The sequence below is a fragment of the Somniosus microcephalus genome, unplaced genomic scaffold (genome assembly GCF_052327205.1).
Source record: "Somniosus microcephalus isolate GS21.2 unplaced genomic scaffold, FLI_Smic_1.0 unresolved_chr7, whole genome shotgun sequence".
NCBI classification, from domain to species: Eukaryota; Metazoa; Chordata; class Chondrichthyes; order Squaliformes; family Somniosidae; genus Somniosus; species Somniosus microcephalus.
This window is the reverse complement of record NW_028225185.1, coordinates 11,468,009-11,490,591: the sequence shown is the minus strand read 5'-3', so window position 1 is coordinate 11,490,591 and position 22,583 is coordinate 11,468,009. Positions and strand designations below refer to the sequence as shown.

Below are 22,583 nucleotides of genomic sequence, written 5' to 3'. Positions count from 1 at the left end.
AGAGGACATTGAGGAGCCTAACCTCAGGGAGATGGTCAGAGGACATTGAGGGGCCCAACCTCAGGGAGATGGTCAGAGGACATTGAGGGGCCCAACCCCAGGGAGATGGTCAGAGGACATTGAGGAGCCTAACCTCAGGGAGATGGTCAGAGGACATTGAGGGGCCCAACCTCAGGGAGATGGTCAGAGGACATTGAGGATCCCAACCCCAGGGAGATGGTCAGAGGACATTGAGGATCCAACCCCAGGGAGATGGTCAGAGGACATTGAGGAGCCCAACCTCAGGGAGATGGTCACAGGACATTGAGGAGCTTAACCCCAGGGAGATGGTCAGAGGACATTGAGGAGCTTAACCTCAGGGAGATGGTCAGAGGACATTGAGGATCCCAACCCCAGGGAGATGGTCAGAGGACATTGAGGATCCCAACCTCAGGGAGATGGTCAGAGGACATTGAGGATCCCAACCCAGGGAGATGGTCAGAGGACATTGAGGATCCCAACCCCAGGCAGATGGTCAGAGGACATTGAGGAGCCTAACCCCAGGGAGATGGTCAGAGGACATTGAGGATCCCAACCCCAGGGAGATGGTCACAGGACATTGAGGATCCCAACCCCATGGAGATGGTCAGAGGACATTGAGGGATCCCAACCCCAGGGAGATGGTCAGAGGACATTGAGGGGCCCAACCCCAGGGAGATGGTCAGAGGACATTGAGGAGCCTAACCCCATGGGAGATGGTCAGAGGACATTGAGGATCCCAACCCCAGGGAGATGGTCAGAGGACATTGAGGATCTCAACCCCAGGGAGATGGTCAGAGGACATTGAGGGGCCTAACCCCATGGAGATGGTCAGAGGACATTGAGGAGCTTAACCTCAGGGAGATGGTCAGAGGACATTGAGGATCCCAACCTCAGGGAGATGGTCAGAGGACATTGAGGATCCCAACCTCAGGGAGATGGCCAGAGGACATTGAGGATCTCAACCCCATGGGAGATGGTCAGAGGACATTGAGGATCTCAACCCCATGGGAGATGGTCAGAGGACATTGAGGAGCCTAACCTCAGGGAGATGGTCAGAGGACATTGAGGAGCTTAACCTCAGGGAGATGGTCAGAGGACATTGAGGATCCCAACCCCAGGGAGATGGTCAGAGGACATTGAGGATCCCAACCCCAGGGAGATGGTCAGAGGACATTGAGGAGCCTAACCCCAGGGAGATGGTCAGAGGACATTGAGGATCCCAACCTCAGGGAGATGGTCAGAGGACATTGAGGAGCCTAACCCCAGGGAGATGGTCAGAGGACATTGAGGATCCCAACCCCAGGGAGATGGTCAGAGGACATTGAGGATCCCAACCCCAAGCAGATGGTCAGAGGACATTGAGGAGCCTAACCCCAGGGAGATGGTCAGAGGACGTTGAGGATCCCAACCCCGGGGAGATGGTCAGAGGACATCGAGGATCCCAACCCCAGGGAGATGGTCAGAGGACATTGAGGAGCCTAACCCCAGGGAGATGGTCAGAGGACATTGAGGGATCCCAACCCCAGGGAGATGGTCAGAGGACATTGAGGAGCCTAACCCCAGGGAGATGGTCAGAGGACATTGAGGGATCCCAACCCCAGGAGATGCTCAGAGGACATTGAGCTGCAGTGAAGTCCTCTAGACCTGCAGAGGGCGCTGAGACCGCAAGGGCGGGAGAAGGCGGAGGAGGGGAAAGCTTGCGAGAGCCGCGGCTCCTTGTCTGGTCGGGGCTTTCATTTCCGGTTTGACAGCCACTTCTCAAACTCTAATTTTGGAGGCTTTGCGAGGCGGAAAAACATAGAGTTTCCTCAGGATCCGGCATTTTCACCGAGTGTGCATGGGACTGCGGGGACATTTCCCAATTTTAGCCAATTTTTTTTATTGAGCAGGTCTACCTGGCAGGAGGGGGGGAGGGGAGGGAGGGGGAGGGTGAGGGTGGGTGGTAGTGGTGACGTCAGCAGGTGGAAGTTACAGGGAAATAACATCGTGGGTGGGGAGAGAGAGAGAGAGAAAGAGGAAGAGGTTACAAGGGAGAGCTGGAGATGCCAGCTGGGAAGAGATAAATAAGTCCAAAGGGGTGGCTACCAGAAGAATGAGGCCAAACAGGTCTCTCAGAGAGCTTGTCCATGAGATACATCCAAACAAACTGCCCCACCACCTCTTCCCCAGGTATTAAATACACTCACAGAGGGACAATAACTCCCCTCAACACATCTAAGTCTATTGTTGTTTTTTTCCCCCTGGTGTTGGGGAGGGGGTGCAGGGGTGTGAGGAGATACGCTAGAAGTTGCTCCGAGGTTTTTGCCCACTGGGAACCCGGGTCCAGGGGGAAGGAAAGCACGAGAGGGAAAGCTAGGAGAACGGAGGACAACATCAAGGAAGGAGAGAGAGAAAGGAAGGGGAGAGAGAGAGGACAATAGCGAGGGAGGAGAGAGAGAACGATAGCAAGGAAGGAGCGAGAGGACGAGAGCGAGGAAGGAAGGAACTAGAGCGAGGGAGGAAGGGGAGGCAAAGGAAGACCTCGAAGAAGGAAGGAGAGATAATAAGAGAAGACAAACTACCTGCAACTTTAAGAGCACCGTGCTCCAGATACCGCGAGGGGAACCATCGCCCGTGAACGCTTTTGCCGAGAGCCTTGAATCTAGCGCCAACGAGACGGAGCGCCGTGTCGCTGGGCTTCCTGGGGGAGCGATCACGGCGGGCGGGGCGGGACGGCGGGGTGGGGTAAAGGTGGACACGATCGAGTTGAAGAGGTAGGTGGAGCTTCCAGGAGATTTGAATTGTCAGCGGCGAGAAGGGAGAGGGTTCGTCGGGCAGGACGAACCGTATCGGGACCCTTGCGGGCCATCGGCGAGTTTCCGATTTTAACGGCGGCTTTGGTGGAAGCTCGAGGCTGTCCCAAGCGAGAGAAAGGAAGCTGTCCGCCCCGAGTGGGAGAGGAGGGCTGATTATTTTTCGATGCCCCGGATTGCCACGCACGCTTGATCGAAACATCCAACCTTTTTTTTTTGCGGAGCGGCTTTTTGTTGGAGCAGCGCAACAAGATTTTGGCACGTTTGCCGGGAGAGAGAATTAACTCATTTTCGCGCTGAGGAATCGACCCTTCCGGGGCGGTGGGGGGCGTCCAGGTCAAGGACACAAATACAGGCCGTTAAAAATCTTAGGACCGTGGCCAAGTGAGGTTGACGGTTAAAGAAGGGAAGAGGGGGATCGAGGCCAACGCATCGAAACACTAAGAGACAGCCGAGATTACGAGGACAATCGGGAGGGTTCCTTGGCGCCTAGGCTGGTTGAGATCAGAACAGGCAAGGTGACTTCTGTCATGGAAGCTGGCCGTTTACAACAGGGCGATAATATTGATTTGGACAAAAATGTAGACAACCTATCTGGTCTGCCAACCACGCCGAAACCAGTGTCTGTCACCACCGGACCGCCCGTGGGAGATCAGGAGGACCCTTCCGAAGATCTCCGCCAGAGAGACGCCCGCTCGGAGACCTCCGAGAGCCAGTCGACAAAGGGGTCCGAAGCCGCCTCGATGTCCGACCCCAGCCAGTGGTCGGGGGCTGAGGGCGGTGAGCCGTCGACCAGCAGGCAGGACTCTGCCGAGCCCGAGGGCGATCCGGCCAGCCTGCGCCCCTCGCCGGGCTCACAGGAGGCGGGGAGGGGATCCGAGGCGGCGGGGGGCGGGCAGTCTGGCCAGCTGGCCGGCCCCTCGACAGCGGGCCCCGGTGGGCCGCATCCCGGCGCCGAGCAGAGCGACCCCGGCGACACCTTTTACTACGTGAAGTGGATCAGCTGGAAAGGGGAGAGGACGCCGCTGATCACGCAGAGCGAGAACGGACCCTGCCCCCTGATAGCGATCATGAACATCTTGTTTCTCAGATGGAAGGTGGGTTTGAACGGGGTGCGCCGCGGTTCGGGGGGAGGGTTTGAAAGAAGGGGCAGTACTGAGTGAGCGCCGCACTGTCGGAGGGGCGGTACTGAGGGAGCGCCGCACTGTCGGAGGGGCAGTACTGAGGGAGCGCCGCACTGTCGGAGGGGCAGTACTGAGGGAGCGCCGAACTGTCGGAGGGGCAGTACTGAGGGAGCGCCGCACTGTCGGAGGGGCAGTACTGAGGGAGCGCCGCACTGTCGGAGGGGCGGTACTGAGGGAGCGCCGCCCTGTCGGAGGGGCGGTACTGAGGGAGCGCCGAACTGTCGGAGGGGCAGTACTGAGGGAGCGCCGAACTGTCGGAGGGGCAGTACTGAGGGAGCGCCGCACTGTCGGAGGGGCAGTACTGAGGGAGCGCCGCACTGTCGGAGGGGCGGTACTGAGGGAGCGCCGCCCTGTCGGAGGGGCGGTACTGAGGGAGCGCCGCACTGTCGGAGGGGCGGTACTGAGGGAGCGCCGCACTGTCAGAGGGGCAGTACTGAGGGAGCGCCGCACTGTCGGAGGGGCAGTACTGAGGGAGCGCCGCACTGTCGGAGGGGCAGTACTGAGGGAGCGCCGCACTGTCGGAGGGGCAGTACTGAGGGAGCGCCGCACTGTCGGAGGGGCAGTACTGAGGGAGCGCCGAACTGTCGGAGGGGCAGTACTGAGGGAGCGCCGCACTGTCGGAGGGGCAGTACTGAGGGAGCGCCGCACTGTCGGAGGGGCGGTACTGAGGGAGCGCCGCCCTGTCGGAGGGGCGGTACTGAGGGAGCGCCGCACTGTCGGAGGGGCGGTACTGAGGGAGCGCCGCACTGTCGGAGGGGCGGTACTGAGGGAGCGCCGCACTGTCAGAGGGGCGGTACTGAGGGAGCGCCGCACTGTCGGAGGGGCGGTACTGAGGGAGCGCCGCACTGTCGGAGGGGCAGTACTGAGGGAGCGCCGCACTGTCGGAGGGGCGGTACTGAGGGAGCGCCGCACTGTCGGAGGGGCGGTACTGAGGGAGCGCCGCACTGTCGGAGGGGCAGTACTGAGGGAGCGCCGCACTGTCGGAGGGGCGGTACTGAGGGAGCGCGGAGCGCCGCACTGTCAGAGGGGCAGTACTGAGGGAGCGCCGCACTGTCAGAGGGGCGGTACCGAGGGAGCGCCGCACTGTCGGAGGTGCGGTACTGAGGGAGCGCCGCACTGTCAAAGCCGCCTGGGTCCTGAGCTCTGAAATTCCCTCCCTAAACCTCTCCGCCTCTCTCTCCTTTAAGACGCTCCTTAAAACCGACCTCTGTGACCAAGCTTTTGATCACCTGTCCTAATATCTCCTCATGTGGCTCGGTGTCGAATTTTATTTGATAATCGCTCCTGTGAAGCGCCTCGAGAAGTCTTACGACGTTCAAGGCGCGGTATAAATATATTTGTTGTTGAGGCTGTGTCGACTTTACAGCGAATCTAATCTTTTTTTAAAAAGATAAAGCAAAATGATTGTTTCCCCGTTATTGAAGAATATTCTGGGATGTCTCTTCCTCCTGACAGGTGAAGCTGCCACCGAAGACTGAGGTGATATCGGTCGAACAGTTGATGACTCTGCTCGGTGAGTACTGATGCTCAGTCAGGACCGTCCCACCGCTCCCCTGGCTCGGCCTCCCACCCTCCCCAAAACCTCAGCTCGTTCCCCAACTCTGCTCGCCCCGTGTCCCAACTCGCTGCAAGTCCCGTTCGCCCATCACCCTCTGTGCTCGCTGACCTACATTTGGCTCCCAGTCCGGCAACACCTCGATTTTTAAAATTCTCCATCCTGGTGTTCAAATCCTTCCACAGCCCTCACCTCCCTCCCTATCTCTATAACCCCCTGACGACCCTCCGAGATCTCTGCGTTCCTCCAATTCTGGCCCCTCTCGCGCATCCCCCTGATTTCCATCGCTCCACCATTGGCGGCTGTGCCTTCAGCCGCCTGGGGCCCCGAGCTCTTGAATTCCCTCCCTAAACATCTCCGCCTCTCCTCCTTTAAGAGGCTCCTTAAAACCGACCTCTATGACCAAGGCATGGATTCCTGGGCCTCCCATCCCCGAGAGAGAGAGAGATGAGGTGGGGAGATGGCGTGACTGCAGGCCGGTGTATCAGGAGGTGTCCTGGATAATGGCGACCACGAAGGGACCCGCTTCCGTCCCGTCCTACTCTCTCCTCGCCTGGCTCGGTGTGAAGTTTTGTCTGATAATCGCTCCAGTGAACCTGGGAAGTTTTGCTGTGTTAAAGGCAGCTGTATAACTGCAAGATGTTGTGGCTATACTCTCTTTTATACAGCCCTTCCTTAAATTGAGATGTCCCACTGCGCTAAACGGGTTGACGTAAAAGATCCTGCGGCCACTATTGGAAGAAGAGCGGTGGGGGGGGGTGGAGTTCTCCCCGGTGTCCCGGGGCCAATATCCCTCAACCAACACCACTTGGTAAAAAAAAAATACACATTAACTGGGTCATTGCTGCCTGCGGGATCTTGCTGTGTGTACCGCGCTTGCCTGCAAAATCTCAACTGATTGTGTGTGTGTGTATGTGAGTCGCTATTGAGAGGTTTCTAAGCAACCTGATCAGGCGCGATGAGAATTTCTCCTCCTCCCCCCCCCCACCCCACTACCCCGGTCTCTGTGTTAGCGGCTGCGATTGGGGGTGAACTTGGCGACCCTTTCATTCCCATTGTGTTTGCGTTCTAGGTGACTGCGTACTGTCCACTAAACCGAAGGAGAACTCGGAGGGGCTGCAGCTGAACTTCGAGCAGGTATTGGTCCAACTCCCTGTTTCCCCGCCCCCCCCCCCCAACCTTCTCACTCACTCATTCATAGAAACATAGAAGATAGGAGCAGGAGTCGGCCATTCGGCCCCTCGAGCCTGCTCCACCATTCAATGCGATCATGGCTGATCGTCCAAATTCAGTACCCTGTCCCTGCCTTCTCCCCATATCCCTTGATCCCTTTAGCCTTAAGAAATATATCTAACTCCTTTTTGAATATATTTAATGAATTGGCCTCAACTGCCTTCTGTGGTAGAGAATTCCACAGGTTCACCACTCTCTGGGTGAAGAAATTCCTCATCTCTGTCCTAATGGCTTACCCCTTATCCTTAGACTGTGACCCCTGGTTCTGGACTCCCCCGCCATCGGGAACATCCTTCCTGCATCTAGTTTGTCCAGTCCTGTTAGAATTTTATAAGTTTCAATGAGATCCCCTCTCATTCTTCTAAACTCCAGCGAGTATAAGCCCAATCGACCCAATCTCTCCTCATATGTCATTCCTGCCATCCCAGGTATCAGCCTGGTGAATCTTCGCTGCACTCTCTCCATGGCAAGAACATCCTTCCTCAGATAAGGCGACCAAAACTGCACACAATACTCAAGGTGTGGTCTCACCAAGGCCCTGTACAACTGCAGCAAGACATCCTTGTTCCTGTACTCGAACCCTCCCGCTACGAAGGCCAACATACCATTTGCCTTCTTTAACCGCCTGCTGCACCTGCATGCTTACCTTCAGCGACTGGTGCACAAGGACACCCAGGTCTCGTTGCTTCTCCCAATCTATTGCCGTTCAGATAATAATCTGCCTTCCGGTTTGTGACACCAAAGTGGATAACCTCGCATTTATCCACGTTGTACTGCATCTGCCATGCTTCTTCCCAATCACCCAACCTGTCCAAATCATCCTGGAGTTTCTCTGCACCCTCCTCCCCAGACTAAAGCATCAGGTGTGGTCCGGGTAGACTGGGTTGTCGCCATACGGGACGGGAGCGGGTCCCTTCGTGGTCGCCATTATCCAGGACGACTCCTCATGCACCGGCCTGCAGTCGCGCCATTTCCCCACCTCATCTCTCTCTCTCTCTCGGCGATGGAAGGCACAGGACTCCATGCCTGGTCAGCTGTGGGTTGTCGGAGCACTTGGGGATAACCAGTTACCGACACTGGGTCTAAGGATAAGGGGGTAAGCCATTTAGGACTGAGATGAGGAGGAATTTCTTCACCCAGAGAGTGGTGAACCTGTGGAATTCTCTGCCACAAAAGGCAGTTGAGGCCAATTCATTCATTAAATATATTCAAGAAGGAGTTAGATATATTTCTTAAGGCTAAAGGGATCAAGGGATATGGGGAGAAAGCAGGGACAGGGTACTGAATTTGGATGATCAGCCATGATCTCATTAAATGGCGGAACAGGCTCGAGGGGCCGAATGGCCTATTCCTGCTCCTATCTTCTATGTTTCTGTGTGAAGTAGCGAGCGGTGGTTTCAGCGTCGCTCCTCATCCAGGACCCTAATCTCTCTCTTTCTCTCTCTCTCTCTCTCCCCCCCCCCCCCCCCCCCCCGCAGAATATGAATGATGCCATGGCTGTTCTCCCCAAGCTCTCGACTGGCCTGGATGTGAATGTTCGGTTTACAGGCGTCGGAGACTTTGAGTACACCCCGGAATGTATCGTCTTTGACCTTTTGGATGTTCCCCTTTATCATGGTTGGCTTGTCGACCCCCAGGTGAGAGAGTGGGAGGGGGGGCAGCACCTGTCTGCTATGCAGGGGCAGTACTGAGGGAGGGCCGCACTGTCGGAGGGGCAGTACTGAGGGAGCGCCGCACTGTCGGAGGGGCAGTACTGAGGGAGCGCCGCACTGTCGGAGGGGCGGTACTGAGGGAGCGCCGCACTGTCGGAGGGGCGGTACTGAGGGAGGGCCGCACTGTCGGAGGGGCGGTACTGAGGGAGCGCCGCACTGTCGGAGGGGCGGTACTGAGGGAGCGCCGCACTGTCGGAGGGGCGGTACTGAGGGAGGGCCGCACTGTCGGAGGGGCAGTACTGAGGGAGCGCCGCACTGTCGGAGGGGCAGTACTGAGGGAGCGCCGCACTGTCAGAGGGGCAGTACTGAGGGAGCGCCGCACTGTCGGAGGGGCAGTACTGAGGGAGGGCCGCACTGTCGGAGGGGCGGTACTGAGGGAGCGCCACACTGTCGGAGGGGCAGTACTGAGGGAGGGCCGCACTGTCGGAGGGGCGGTACTGAGGGAGCGCCGCACTGTCGGAGGGGCAGTACTGAGGGAGGGCCGCACTGTCGGAGGGGCGGTACTGAGGGAGCGCCGCACTGTCGGAGGGGCAGTACTGAGGGAGGGCCGCACTGTCGGAGGGGCGGTACTGAGGGAGCGCCGCACTGTTGGAGGGGCGGTACTGAGGGAGCGCCGCACTGTCGGAGGGGCAGTACTGAGGGAGCGCCGCACTGTTGGAGGGGCAGTACTGAGGGAGTGCCGCACTGTCGGAGGGGCAGTACTGAGGGAGCGCCGCACTGTCGGAGGGGCGGTACTGAGGGAGGGCCGCTCTGTCGGAGGTGCGGTACTGAGGGAGCGCTGCACTGTCGGAGGTGCTGCCTTTCGGATGAGACGTTAAACCGAGGCCCCGTCTGCCCTCTCGGGTGGACGTAAAAGATCCCAAGCGAATCTGTGGGAACAATATTTGAGTGAGCGAGGGGGGTGGGGGTCAATGTACGGAGCAGCCTCCCTCGGGAGAGTTGGTGTTGATTGACTCAAAGGCCGGTTTAGAGTTCTTACATTTCGGGACACGGCGTGCGAGTCATTTGAGACTTGACGTGTAGCGTGCTCGAGAGGAGCAGGTGTCTTTAGACTTAATTTAACAGATATAAGATAATTGGCCAAAGAACCAGGGCCGGCCTGATGGGCCGAACGGCCTCCTCCTGTGTTCTATCGTTCTGCGGTTCTGTTGCGGAGTACTTGACCGAGATCGATTGCTCGGATTGGTCAGGAGCCCCCATTCTCGCCGTATCACGCGACTCTCCGGCTGGTAGAAGGCGAGGTGAACTAGATGGGAAGTCGCCCAGCGTTTCCCACGTGACCACCAGACTTGTGGAGACCATTTCTCTCACTCTCTCCTCTTCCCCGCAGAGCCGCGAGGTGATGCAGGCCGTCGGGAGAAGCAGCTACAACCAGCTGGTGGAGAAGATCATCTCCTCCAAGCACTCCACGGACAGCGCGCTGGTCAGCGAAGGTAAGGTGGCCAGTCACGCGTGCCTTAGGGGTTATTGGGGGCAGGTCACTCTCTCTTTCTGTGTGTGTGTGTCATGTCTGCCTTTGAGTCGTTCTCGGGATGTGGTCGTCGCTGGCTTTGAGTCAGCTGTTTATTACCCGTCGCCTAGCTTGCCCCCCCTCCCCCCCGCTTGAGGAGGTGAGCTGCCGCCGCTGTCTTGGGCCGTGGCGGTCCTGCGCGGTGAGATCAGCCCCGGGCGTCTGCTCCTGGTCACCTTCCAGCGACCGCCCTGCTGCACGTGTGCGGATACCGGGTGGGATCAGGATCAGCGGCGATGCCCCCCCCCCCCCCCCGCAGTTGAATGTCCGGTTGAGACTGAAGGCGATGCCTCCCGTAGTTGAATGTTCAGTTGAGATTTGATGGGATGACTGCCATAGCTGAGTGTCCAGTTGAGACCGAAGGCGATGCCTCCCATAGCTGAATGTCCAGTTGAGACCGAAGGCGATGCCTCCCATAGCCGAATGTCCAGTTGAGACCAAAGGCGATGCCTCCCCTAGTTGAATGTTCGGTTGAGACCAAAGGCGATGCCTCCCGTAGTTGAATGTCCGGTTGAGACCGAAGGCGATGCCTGTCGTAGTTCAATGTCCGGTTGAGACTGAAGGCGATGCCACCCATAGTTGAATATTGTGTTGTAACTGGATGTGATGGTACCCGTAGTTGAATGTCCGGTTGAGACCGAAGGCGATGTCTCTCGTAGTTCAATGTCCGGTTGAGACTGAAGGCGATGCCACCCGTAGTTGAATGTCGTGTTGTAACTGCATGCGATGGTACCCGTAGTTGAATGTCTGGTTGAACCCAGAGATGTGCCACCAGTAGTTCAACATCCTTTTGAGATTAGATGCGATGCCTCCTGTAGTTGAATGTCTGATTGAGACTGAAGGCGATGCCTCCCGTAGTTGAATGTCTGGCTTAGACTAGATGCATTGCCTCCCATAGTTCAATGTCCGGTTGATACTGGATGCGATGCCTCTCATAGTTGAATGTCTGGTTGTGAGACTGGATGCGATGCCTCCTGTAGTTGAATGTCCGTTTGAGCCTGCAGGCGATGCCACCCGTAGTTGAATGTCCAGTTGTGACTCGATGCGAAGCCTCCTGTAGTCGAATGTCCGATTGAGCCTGGAGGCGATGCCGGCCGTAGTTGAATGTCTGGTTGCGACTGGATGTGATGCCACCTGTAGTTGAATGTCTGGTTAAGATAGCAAGCGGTGCCACCCGTAGTTGAATATCCCGACGCGATTGGGTGCGATGGCACCCACAGCCAAATATCTCAATAGTTGAACGCGATGTCGCCTGCAGTCGAATAGCCCACCAGGATTCCCCCCTCATCTTGTATCACGGGCGAAAGTTTGCGAGGCCAGCCGGCAGTGCAACTACACCCCAGCGAAGTATCGGCGGGGGGGGGGGGAATTGGCGGAGGAGGACGAGGAGAGAGAAAAAGTTCAACGCTTGTTTATGCTCTCGCGCAGGTCTCGTAGCGGAGCAGTTCCTGGACGCCACCGCCACACAGCTGACGTATCACGGCCTCTGCGAGCTCACTGCCGCGGCTAAGGAAGGGGAGCTCTGTGTCTTCTTCCGAAACAATCATTTCAGCACAATGATTAAACACAAGGTATAGACAGCGCTGGGCTGCACAAAAACACTCGCATCTGTCCCACAGTATCTGTAGTACGGGAGCTGCTTGTCCCCTCTCGCTTCCGTTTAAACCCAAGCCCCTGAGCGAATCCACTGCACTGTGACCATCGTTGTTCTTTATATCCAGCCCGACACTAATGCCAGTGCTGAGGGAGCGCCGCACTGTCGGAGGGGCAGTACTGAGGGAGCGCCGCACTGTCAGAGGGGCGGTACTGAGGGAGCGCCGCACTGTCGGAGGGGCAGTACTGAGGGAGCGCCGCACTGTCGGAGGGGCAGTACTGAGGGAGCGCCGCACTGTCGGAGGGGCGGTACTGAGGGAGCGCCGCACTGTCGGAGGGGCAGTACTGAGGGAGCGCCGCACTGTCGGAGGGGCAGTACTGAGGGAGCGCCGCACTGTCAGAGGGGCGGTACTGAGGGAGCACCGCACTGTCGGAGGGGCAGTACTGAGGGAGCGCCGCACTGTCGGAGGGGCAGTACTGAGGGAGCGCCGCACTGTCAGAGGGGCGGTACTGAGGGAGCGCCGCACTGTCGGAGGGGCAGTACTGAGGGAGCGCCGCACTGTCGGAGGGGCGGTACTGAGGGAGCGCCGCACTGTCGGAGGGGCGGTGCTGAGGGAGCGCCGCACTGTCGGAGGGGCGGTACTGAGGGAGCACCGCACTGTCGGAGGGGCAGTGCTGAGGGAGCGCCGCACTGTCGGAGGGGCAGTACTGAGGGAGCGCCGCACTGTCGGAGGGGCGGTACTGAGGGAGCACCGCACTGTCGGAGGGGCAGTACTGAGGGAGCGCCGCACTGTCGGAGGGGCAGTGCTGAGGGAGCACCGCACTGTCGGAGGGGCAGTGCTGAGGGAGCGCCGCACTGTCGGAGGGGGCGGTACTGAGGGAGTGCTGCACTGCCGGAGGGGCGGTACTGAGGGAGCGCCGCACTGTCGGAGGGGCAGTACTGAGGGAGCGCCGCACTGTCAGAGGGGCGGTACTGAGGGAGCGCCGCACTGTCGGAGGGGCAGTGCTGAGGGAGCGCCGCACTGTCGGAGGGGCAGTACTGAGGGAGCGCCGCACTGTCGGAGGGGCGGTACTGAGGGAGCACCGCACTGTCGGAGGGGCAGTACTGAGGGAGCGCCGCACTGTCGGAGGGGCAGTGCTGAGGGAGCACCGCACTGTCGGAGGGGCAGTGCTGAGGGAGCGCCGCACTGTCGGAGGGGCGGTACTGCGGGAGTGCTGCACTGCCGGAGGGGCGGTACTGAGGGAGCGCCGCACTGTCGGAGGGGCAGTACTGAGGGAGCGCCGCACTGTCGGAGGGGCAGTACTGAGGGAGCGCCACACTGTCGGAGGGGCAGTACTGAGGGAGCGCCGCACTGTCGGAGGGGCGGTACTGAGGGAGCGCCGCACTGTCAGAGGGGCGGTACTGAGGGAGCGCCGCACTGTCGGAGGGGCAGTACTGAGGGAGAGCCGCACTGTCGGAGGGGCAGTACTGAGGGAGCGCCGCACTGTCGGAGGGGCAGTACTGAGGGAGCGCCGCACTGTCGGAGGGGCAGTACTGAGGGAGCGCCGCACTGTCGGAGGGGCGGTACTGAGGGAGCGCCGCACTGTCGGAGGGGCAGTACTGAGGGAGTGCTGCACTGTCGGAGGGGCAGTACTGAGGGAGCACCGCACTGTCGGAGGGGCAGTGCTGAGGGAGCGCCGCACTGTCGGAGGGGCCATCTTTCGGACGAGACGTTAAACCAAGGCCCCCGTCTGCTCTCAGGTGGATGTAAAAGATCCCACAGCCGCTATTAGAAGAAGTACAGGGGGAGTTCTCCCCGGTGTCCTGGGGCCAATATTTATCCCGCCCCAGCCCCAATAGCCAGCCATTTAAGTCGTGTTACTCCGACGTTAATGATCTGGGGGTTGGGTGATTGAGGGGCCGTGTTCGAGGTCTGGTCGAGCTTGGCCGCGGGAGAATTGGGAACGTGAGCCCATCAGACACTCGCTGCTCCGACGGTAAATCAAGAAGTAGAGGTTTGTTGTCGGCACGGTTTGAAAGACCCGCATTGGAGAGCGGGGAGACTGAGGGGAGGGGTGGAGTAGAGCAGGAGATGGGATTGGGTTCCAACATCGGGAGAAGGTGGGGGGCGGCGGGGCGGTGTGTGTGTGTGTGTCGGACGGGGTATTTTTTTGAGCGTTGAAGCGACTTTGACGGGTTTGTCTCTCTCCTTGTCCACAGGCCCACCTGTACCTCCTGGTGACGGACCAGGGCTTTCTCTCGGAGCAGAAGGCGGTTTGGGAAAGCCTGCACAACGTCGAGGGAGACGGGAACTTCTGCGACTCCGAATTCTGCCTCAGCCATCCGTCCAACAGGCCACCGGCCTACAACGCCGCCCAGCCCCCGCGCCAGCAGATAGACCAGGTACGGGAAGACGCCAAGTATGATTTGACCGCCCCCCCCCCCAACGGAGGCAGCCTTGACCCTCTTCATTATTTCCGCCCCCTGCTGCGCGACAAGCTTCCATATTCATCGCCTCAGCCACCGAGAGATTCAGTTCAGCCGTGGCTCACTGGGTTGTTCTCTCTCTCGCCTCTGAGTCAGAAGGTTGTGGGTTCGAGTCCCACTCCAGAGACTTGAGCACAAAATCCACGCCGACATTCCCAGTGCAGTACTGAGGGAGCGCCGCACTGTCAGAGGGGCAGTACTGAGGGAGCGCCGCAGTGTCGGGGGGGCAGTACTGAGGGAGTGCCGCACTGTCGGAGGGGCCGTCTTTCGGATGAGACGTTAAACCGAGGCCCCGTCTGCCCTCTCAGGTGGATGTAAAAGATCCCACGGCCACTATTGGAAGAAGAGCAGGGGGAGTTCTCCCCGGTGTCCTGGGGCCAATATTTATCCCTCAACCAACATCACTAAAAACAGATGATCTGGTCATTATCACATTGCTGTTTGTGGGAGCTTGCTGTGCGCAAATTGGCTGCCGCGTTTCCCACATTACAACAGTGACTACACTCCAAAAAAAGTACTTCATTGGCTGTAAAGCGCTTTGGGACGTCCTGAGGTGGTGAAAGGCGCTGGAGAAATGCAAAGTCTTCTGACCTTATGAGCTATACCTATGGTGATGACAAAAGGTTAGCACCTCGATTTTAAAATTCTCATCCTTGTTTTCAAATCCCTCCGTGCCCTTCTCGCCCCCCCCTCCCTATCTCTGTAACCTCCTCCACCCCACAACCCTCCGCGATCTCAGCGCACCTCCAATCCCGGCCTCTCGCGCATCCCCCCGATTTCCATCGCTCCACCATTGGCGGCCGTGCCTTCAGCCGCCCGGGCCCCGAGCTCTGGAATTCCCTCCCTAAACCTCTCCGCCTCTCTCTCTCCTCCTTTAAGAGGCTCCTTAAAACCCACCTCTTTGACCCAGCTTTTGGTCACCTGTCCTGATATCTCCTGATGTGGCTCGGTGTCGAATTTTGTCTGCTAATCGCTCCGGTGTAGCGCCCTGGGACGTTTTACCACATCAGAGGTGCTGTATAAATCCAAGGTGGTTGTTGATTGCCCCGCTCTTCTGCTCTGTAGGATTACATGGTGGCCCTGTCACTGCAGCAGCAGCAACAACCGGGCCTGGGGGACATCAGCGACCTTGAGCTCGCCAAGCAACTGCAAGAGGAGGAGGACCGCCGCGCCCTGCAGTACCTCCAGCAGCAGGAGCACGAAGCCCAGCCCGTGAGTCTCCGCACTTCGCTCGCAGCGTATTCACAGCGCAGAAACCGCGCCGGGTGCCTGTGCGCCACACCAGCCTCCTCCCGCTACCTCTTCATCTCACCCCATCAGCGCACCCTTCTACAGGAAACTTTTTTTACCCGGCGCGGACGGGACCGACGTGGTGCCGGCTCATCAAAAATTCCGGATAACTGAACGCTATAGTAAAAGATAGGGAGAGCTGACAGCTCCGTATAAAGCAACAAACCCTGTACTGTAGAACAATGGCCACTAGTTTCAAGCATCTCTGTAGCTTAGCAACAGCTGCAGCCACACCCTTGCACAGCAACAGATGGAGGAAGGCAAATACAATATGAAGTAAAACCTACCCCTGAATTTTGCCGGTTAACCGAGATTTCCGGTTATTTAGGTGCTGGTAAATCGAAAGTTTCCTGTATTCCCTTCTCCCTCCTGTGTTTATCCAGCTTCCCTATGTAGATAGATCCCTGAAGGCAGCGGGACAGGTAGATAAGGTGGTTCAAAAGACATTTGGGATACTTGCCTTCATTAGCCGAGGCACAGAATATAAGAGCAGGGAGGTTATGATGGAGCTGTACAAAACGCTAGTTAGGCCACAGCTGGAATATTGTGTGCAGTTCTGGTCGCCACACTATAGGAAGGATGCGATTGCATTGGAGAGGGTGCAGAGGAGATTCACCAGGATGTTACCTGGGCTGGAGCGCTTCAGCTATGAAGAGAGACTGGACAGGCTGGGGTTGTTTTCCTTAGAGCAGAGAAGGCTGAGGGGGGACCTGATTGAGGTGTACAAAATGATGAGGGGCATAGATAGGGTAGATAGAAAGGAACTTTTCCCCTTTAGTAGAGGGGTCAATAACCAGGGGGCATAGTTTCAGGGTAAGGGGCAGGAGGTTTAGAGGGGATTTGAGGAAAAACCTTTTCACCCAGAGGGTGGTTGGAATCTGGAACTCACTGCCTGAAAGGGTGGTAGAGGCAGGAACCCTCACAACATTCAAGAAGCATTTAGATGAGCACTTGAAACGCCATAGCATACAAGGCTACGGACCAAGTGCTGGAAAATGGGATTAGAATAGACAGGGCTTGATGGCCGGCGCGGACACGACGGGCCGAAGGGCCTCTTTCTGTGCTGTATGACTCTATGATTCCCCTTAAATGCATCGATACTATTCGCCTCAACCACTCCCTGTGGCAGCGAGTTCCACATTCTCACCACTCTCTGGGTAAAGAAGTTTCTCCTGAATTCCTGATTGGATTTATTAGTGACTCTCTTATATTGACGGCCCCTAGTTCTGGTCTCCCCCACGAGTGGAAACATCTTCTCTACGTCTACCCTATCGAACCCTTTCATAATCTTAAAGACCTCCATCAGGTCACCCCTCAACCTTCTCTCTTCTAGAGAAAAGAGCCCCAGCCGGTTCAGTCTTTCCTGATCGTTATAACCTCTCAGTTCTGGTATCATCCTTGTCGATCTTTTTTGCACCTTCTCCGGCACCTCTGTGGCAACAAGAGCAGGTCAGAGGCTGGGTATTCTGCGGCGAGTGTCTCACCTCCTGACTCCCCAAAGCCTTTCCACCATCTACAAGGCACAAGTCAGGAGTGTGATGGAATACTCTCCACTTGCCTGGATGAGTGCAGCTCCAACAACACTCAAGAAGCTCGACACCATCCAGGACAAAGCAGCCCGCTTGATCGGCACCCCATCCACCACCTTAAACATTCACTCCCTCCACCACCGGCGCACCGTGGCTGCAGTGTGGACCATCTACAAGATGCACTGCAGCAACTCGCCAAGGCTTCTTCGGCAGCACCTCCCAAACCCGCCACCTCTTCCACCTAGAAGGACAAGGGCAGCAGGCGCGTGGGAACACCACCACCTCCAAGTTCCCCTCCGAGTCACACACCATCCCGACTTGGAAATATATCGGCCGTTCCTTCATCGTCGCTGGGTCAAAATCCTGGAACTCCCTCCCTAACAGCACTGTGGGAGCACCTTCACCACACGGGACTGCAGCGGTTCAAGAAGGCGGCTCACCACCACCTTCTCAAGGGGCGACTAGGGATGGGCAATAAATGCTGGGCTTGCCAGCGACGCCCACATCCCATAAACACCAATTAAAAAAAAAATATCCTTTTTGTAATGTGAAGACCAGAACTGTGCACAGTGCTCCAAGTGCGGTCTAACCAAGGTTCGATACTAGTTTAACGTAACTTCTCCGCTTTTCATTTCAGTCCCTCTAGAACTGAACCCCAGTGCCTGGTTAGCTTTTTTTTCCTAATGGCTTTATTATCCCGCTACCCCCTCGGAGAGCAGCTACTATCAGGGGGAAGCTTGGCACCCATGGATGTCCTGCGCTACACGGCGAGCGTCTGCTTGGTTCTGCTCTCCCTCGAGACCCACCCGCACGGAAAACCCAGGCTGGGGCGTCTCTTATCACCCCAGCCCGCTCACAGAGGCCCCTCCATCTCCCTCCTGGATGCCATCAACCAGGGATTGAGGGACTTCATTGATGCGGAGAGACTGGAGAAGCTGGGGTTGTTCTCCTTGGAGCTGAGAAGGTTAAGGGGAGATTTAATCGAGGCGTTCAAAATCACGGAGGGGTTTTGATGGAGTAAATACGGATTCCAGTGGCAGGAGGGTCGGTAACCAGAGGACACAGATTTAAGATAATTGGCAAAAGAACCAGAGGGGGGAGATGAGGAGACTATTATTTACGCAGCGAGTTGTTGTGATCTGGAATGCGCTGCCTGAAAAGGCGGTGGAAGCAGATTCATTAGTAACTTTCAAAAGAGAATTGGATGAATTCTTGAAAAGGAGAAATTTGCAGGGCTGTGAGGAAAGAGCAGGGAGGGAGAATGGGACTACAGGAAAAGTTCTGATATCCGGCACCGTCAGCGTTGAAGTTGACAACAAACACTGTTGCTCAGCAACAGCTCATAAACACTCGGCCCGTACCTTGAAGCGTCTCTGAAGCTGTTGCTGAGCTACAAAGACGCTTTCCAGAGCCTGCCTGTTAAAAGAATGCTAGGAGAAAAAAAAACTAACCAAAACGGCGGCTGATTTCTGCCGTTAGTGCAAAGTTTCCAGCCATACAACCTCCGGATAAACCAAAGTTTCCTGTAATTGGAGAGCTCTTTCAAAGAGCCGGCACAGGCACGATGGGCCGAATGGCCCCCCTCCCCCCGCTATTGTGATTCTATAACTTGACGCAAGCACAGACCTGGGATCCTCCCGTTCAGTGTGCCTCAGCGCCGCCCTCAGGCAGACGGGGCATCTATAACCCACGTGTCGCGACGGTCTTCATGCAACGGAAAGGAAAAACGTGACTTAAAAAACGTAACTCAGCCTCTCCGCTTTTTTTTCCTCTCTCCTTTCTCACCCCCCCCCCCCCCCCCTACTGTGTGACAACAGGTACCGCCAGCACGCCAACCAGCAGGCGCCGGACGCCAGGCGGCGGGAGAGCGCCGGCCGCAGCGGGAAGAGCGGAGCGGCAAAGAGTGCGCCATCCTGTGAGCCGCCATCTTCTTTCTGCAGCAGAGTCTCTTGACGTCGACCCGCCCGCCATCTTGTTTCTGCAGCAGAGTCTCTTGACGTCGACCCGCCCGCCTGCACCCCCTCCTCCGTTTACAAGACGCTTTCGAAGCGAGGAGTCTCGGAAACACTACAAACCCCCTGCCCCCTCCCGGAGAGTTCATGAAGGAGCTTTTACCGTGGGTCCTGCTGCGGTCGCCAACTTAGTATGGGTGTATTTCTGGCGGATTTGTTGCCTCCCCCCCACCACTAATTGGACCGTCCCCCACTTTTACTCCCCCCCCCCCCCCCCCAGCAATTGGCCGTCCGGCACGTCCGTCCTCACGGGTCCACGGCCACTCAGAAAGCCAAGAGACTCTCCCTTACCTGATTGGCCAGTTCCCGACCACTCTGTCCCGACGGCCATTTTAAAAATAGATAAATAAATAATTGCTCGAGAATTTTTTTTTAAATTTTAACGGCTATGCAATTTTTTTTATTTCTGCTGCTTTTATCCTGGAAATTAAGCGTCAATTCCGGGAGACGCCAGGGACAATCCTGGAGGGTTGTCCTGGCGACCTGAGGCAAGGCCTCACCGTATTCCACCCTCCCCCCAGCGATTTAAGCTTATCGATAAAAATCCATGTGGAAACTGCAGCCTGATTATTCGGAGGGAGGATGAGGAGCGGAACAACGAACGGAGCGCGACGAGGCAACGGTTTTGTGGGGTTTTTTTTGGAGAGGATCCCCCTCCCCCCCAACCCTCTTTCCCCGCCCGCCCAGCGCGTGTCTTGTCCCCGTGAGGCCGCGACCGTTTTCTTTCCGTCTGTTTGGATCCCCGGCCTCCGCCCCGTGCGTTTTAGCGATTGTACCGGGACGACGATGTAAAGATCGTTAAACCGGGGCGCGGACACCGGGGCAGGAATGGGCGACGGTAGCCCGAGCTCAGCGGGCTGGTTCTGGTAGGAGGCCCGAGGTCAGAGTTCAAATCCCGCCTGCGGCCTGTTGGAAAATTCACCCACCTCCCCCCTCCCCCCGCCCCCAGGAGAAACTTGACCCACCACAGAACTTCTGTCTTGGAGAACCCCAACCGGATTTCACTGAATGCCCCTCGGGGAAGGGGAATCTCCCGCCTTCACTGCCCGCTTGGGCCTACATAAGAATTAGGAGCAGGAGTCGGCCATACGGCCCCTCGAGCCCGCTCCGCCATTCAATAAGATCATGGCCGATCATCGACCTCAACTCCACTTTCCCGCCTGATACCCGTATCCCTCGAGTCCCTTAATATTCAATAATCTATCGATCTCAGCCTTGAATATACTCAACGACTGAGCATCCACAGCCCTCTGGGGCAGAGAATTCCAAAGATTCACCGCCCTCTGAGTGAAGAAATTCCTCCTCATCTCAGTCCTAAATGGCCGACCCCTTATTCTGAGACTGTGACCCCCTCCTGGTCAGTTTTAAGGAGCGTCTTAAAGGAGGAGAGAGGGGTTTCGGCAGGAAATTCCAGAGCTTAGGGCCCAGGCAGCTGAAGGCACGGCCACCAACGGTGGAGCGATTATAATCAGGGGCTGCTCAAGAGGGCAGAATTGGAGGAGCGCAGAGCTCTCGGGGTGGTTTGTGGGGCTGGAGGAGGTGACAGAGAGAAGGAGGAAGCCATACTTGCACAGGGGCTTAAGAAATAGGAGCAGGAATAGGGCCCTCGAGCCTGCTCTGCCATTCACTAAGATCGTGGCTGATCTTGGGCTCAAAGCCACTTCCCCGCCCGCTCCCCCTAACCCTTCACTCCCTTATCTTGTAAAAATCTCCACCTTAAATGTATTTAATGACCCAGCCTCCACGGCTCCCTGGGGCAGAGAATTCCACAGATTCACGACCCTCCGAGAAGAAATTCCTCCTCATCTCAGTTCTAAAAGGGCGACCCTTTATTCTGGAACTGTGCCCCCGAGTTCTAGATTTCCCCACGAGGGGGCAAAACATCCCTGCCGGATAAATTAGCCATTGGAGCACACGGGGCTTCCGTGGCTCTCCTTCCTCCCCCCACCTCTATGAGGAGAGTGGAAAATCAGCCAAGAAGGCCGGAGCGGGGGGGGGGGGGGCGTGCAGTTCCCTACCCAGTGACCCCCTCCCGCCCCCCCCAGGCTTGCTGTCCCGACCTACTGAGGCCAAACGGCCCTTAGTGAAGGAAGCACCTCTACCCCAGGCCAGAAGGGATATTAATTGAACGCAAGTAGCGCGCGAGAGAGGAGGAGTTGTGATGGCCACAGGAACAGGAGGAGGCCATTCTGCCCCTCGAGCCTGTTCCGTCTGATCACGATCTTAACTCCATCTACCCGCCGTGGTTCTCTATTCCTTAATACTCTGACCCAACAAAAATCTAGCGATCTCCGTTTTGACATTATCACTTGGCCCCCCAACCTCAACACCTGTTTGGGGGGAGAGAGTTCCAGATTTCCACCCCCCTTTGTGTGAAGAAGTGCTTCCCGACATCACCCCTGAATGGCCGGGCTCTAATTTTAAGCCGACGCCCCCCCCCTTGTTCTGGACCCCCCACCACCAGAGGAAATAGTTTCTCTCGCTCGAATCCTTTAATAAGCTTAAACGCCTGCGATTCAATCACCCCTTAATGCTTCTTGACGGTGAATGATTGCTCTCTTTGTTACCCCAGAGAATGCTGGATACACTCAGCAGGTCAGGGAGCGTCTGTGCGCAGAGAGAGAGAGCGAGAAACACAGAGTTGACCAGAGCACGGCCTCGAGCGGAGACGTCAACGCTCTCTCCCCGCAGAGGCAGCCCGAGCTGCTGAGTGTATAGAGACAGAGAGAGACACAGAGAGAGTTGTGTCTTTAGTTCAGAATCTAAAGCTGGGTTGGCAGTGACCGCGTTCTAGGCCCGCAGAATGTAGCTCACGGGCCATGTTTCCAGATGTTGTACCAAAGCAAGAATCCTCGTTAAACCCCTCCACCCCACCCCCTGAACCTTTCGACCCCCGAGCCTCTCGTCCCCCCGAACCTCTCGTCCCTCGAATCTCTCGCCCCTCTCGATCCCCCAAACCTCCGAACCTCCCGTCCCTCGAACCTCTCGCCCCTCCCGACCCCCCGAACCTCTCGCCCCTCCTCTCCCGAGCCTCTCGTGCCCCCCGAACCTCCCGTCCCTCGAATCTCTCGACCCCCCGAGCCTCCCGTCCCCCCCGAACCTCCCGACCCCCCGAACCTCTAGCCCCTCCTCTCCCGAGCCTCTCGTGCCCCCCGAACCTCCCGTCCCTCGAATCTCTCGACCCCCCGAACCTCTCGCCCCTCCTCTCCCGAGCCTCTCGTGCCCCCCGAACCTCCCGTCCCTCGAACCTCTCGACCCCCGAGCCTCCCGTACCCCCGAGCCTCTCGCCCTGAACCTCTCTCGCCCCCTCCCCCGGGCTGTCAATAATGAACGGGTTGTGTAACTAGAATTGTCCTTTCAAACCGTGCAATTGTTACTTTACGTTTGCCTAAATATCTTCTGATTTTTGGTTTGGGAAATGAAGTGTAAATATAATATCTGCAATAAAATACAGACACAGAAATCTGGTGCCTCTTATTTCGGGCGGGGAGGGGGGCGGCCCGTGTTCCTTCAGGGCTGGATGGCGGTCACTGACCCTCCCCTGCCCCCCGACCTCCCGTGTGGCGGGTGAGGATCAGCGTGTTAGTGCGAGCGAAAGTTGACGCGTGTCAGACATTGTTCTCACTCCTCCGCTAACAGACGGACCCTGAAACTGTCGGAGGACCCGGCAAGAGCGGAGGCCCAA

The 22,583-nt window shown here is 57.4% G+C and overlaps 2 protein-coding genes across 2 annotated transcripts in view; both read left to right on the top strand.

The window, feature by feature from the left end:
* Window positions 1–3,006, top strand: part of LOC147086534 (unconventional myosin-Ie-like) — a 72,231-nt gene extending 69,225 nt beyond the window's left edge. The window contains exon 12 of the mRNA XM_085978267.1: window positions 2,908–3,006. Within this exon, the coding sequence (XP_085834393.1) occupies window positions 2,908–3,006 (99 nt within the window). The remainder of the gene's footprint in view (window positions 1–2,907) is intronic.
* On the top strand, window positions 1,942–22,361 carry mindy1 (MINDY lysine 48 deubiquitinase 1). Its single transcript, XM_085978642.1, has 9 exons — window positions 1,942–3,910; window positions 5,453–5,510; window positions 6,625–6,689; window positions 8,264–8,422; window positions 9,828–9,930; window positions 11,436–11,578; window positions 13,801–13,983; window positions 15,133–15,279; window positions 18,704–22,361. Exons 1-9 carry the CDS (start codon window positions 3,344–3,346, stop codon window positions 18,803–18,805), a joined length of 1,527 nt encoding a protein of 508 aa, XP_085834768.1. The 5' UTR covers window positions 1,942–3,343; the 3' UTR covers window positions 18,806–22,361.
* The last annotated feature ends 222 nt before the right edge of the window (window positions 22,362–22,583 follow it).

Coding starts and splice junctions, on each gene's coding strand:
- mindy1 (XM_085978642.1), top strand. CDS start 3,344: ATGGAAGCTGGCCGTTTACAACAGGGCGATAATATTGATTTGGACAAA. Junction 5,511..6,624: donor ACAGTTGATGACTCTGCTCG/GTGAGTACTGAT, acceptor TTTGCGTTCTAG/GTGACTGCGTACTGTCCACT. Junction 11,579..13,800: donor GCACAATGATTAAACACAAG/GTATAGACAGCG, acceptor CCTTGTCCACAG/GCCCACCTGTACCTCCTGGT.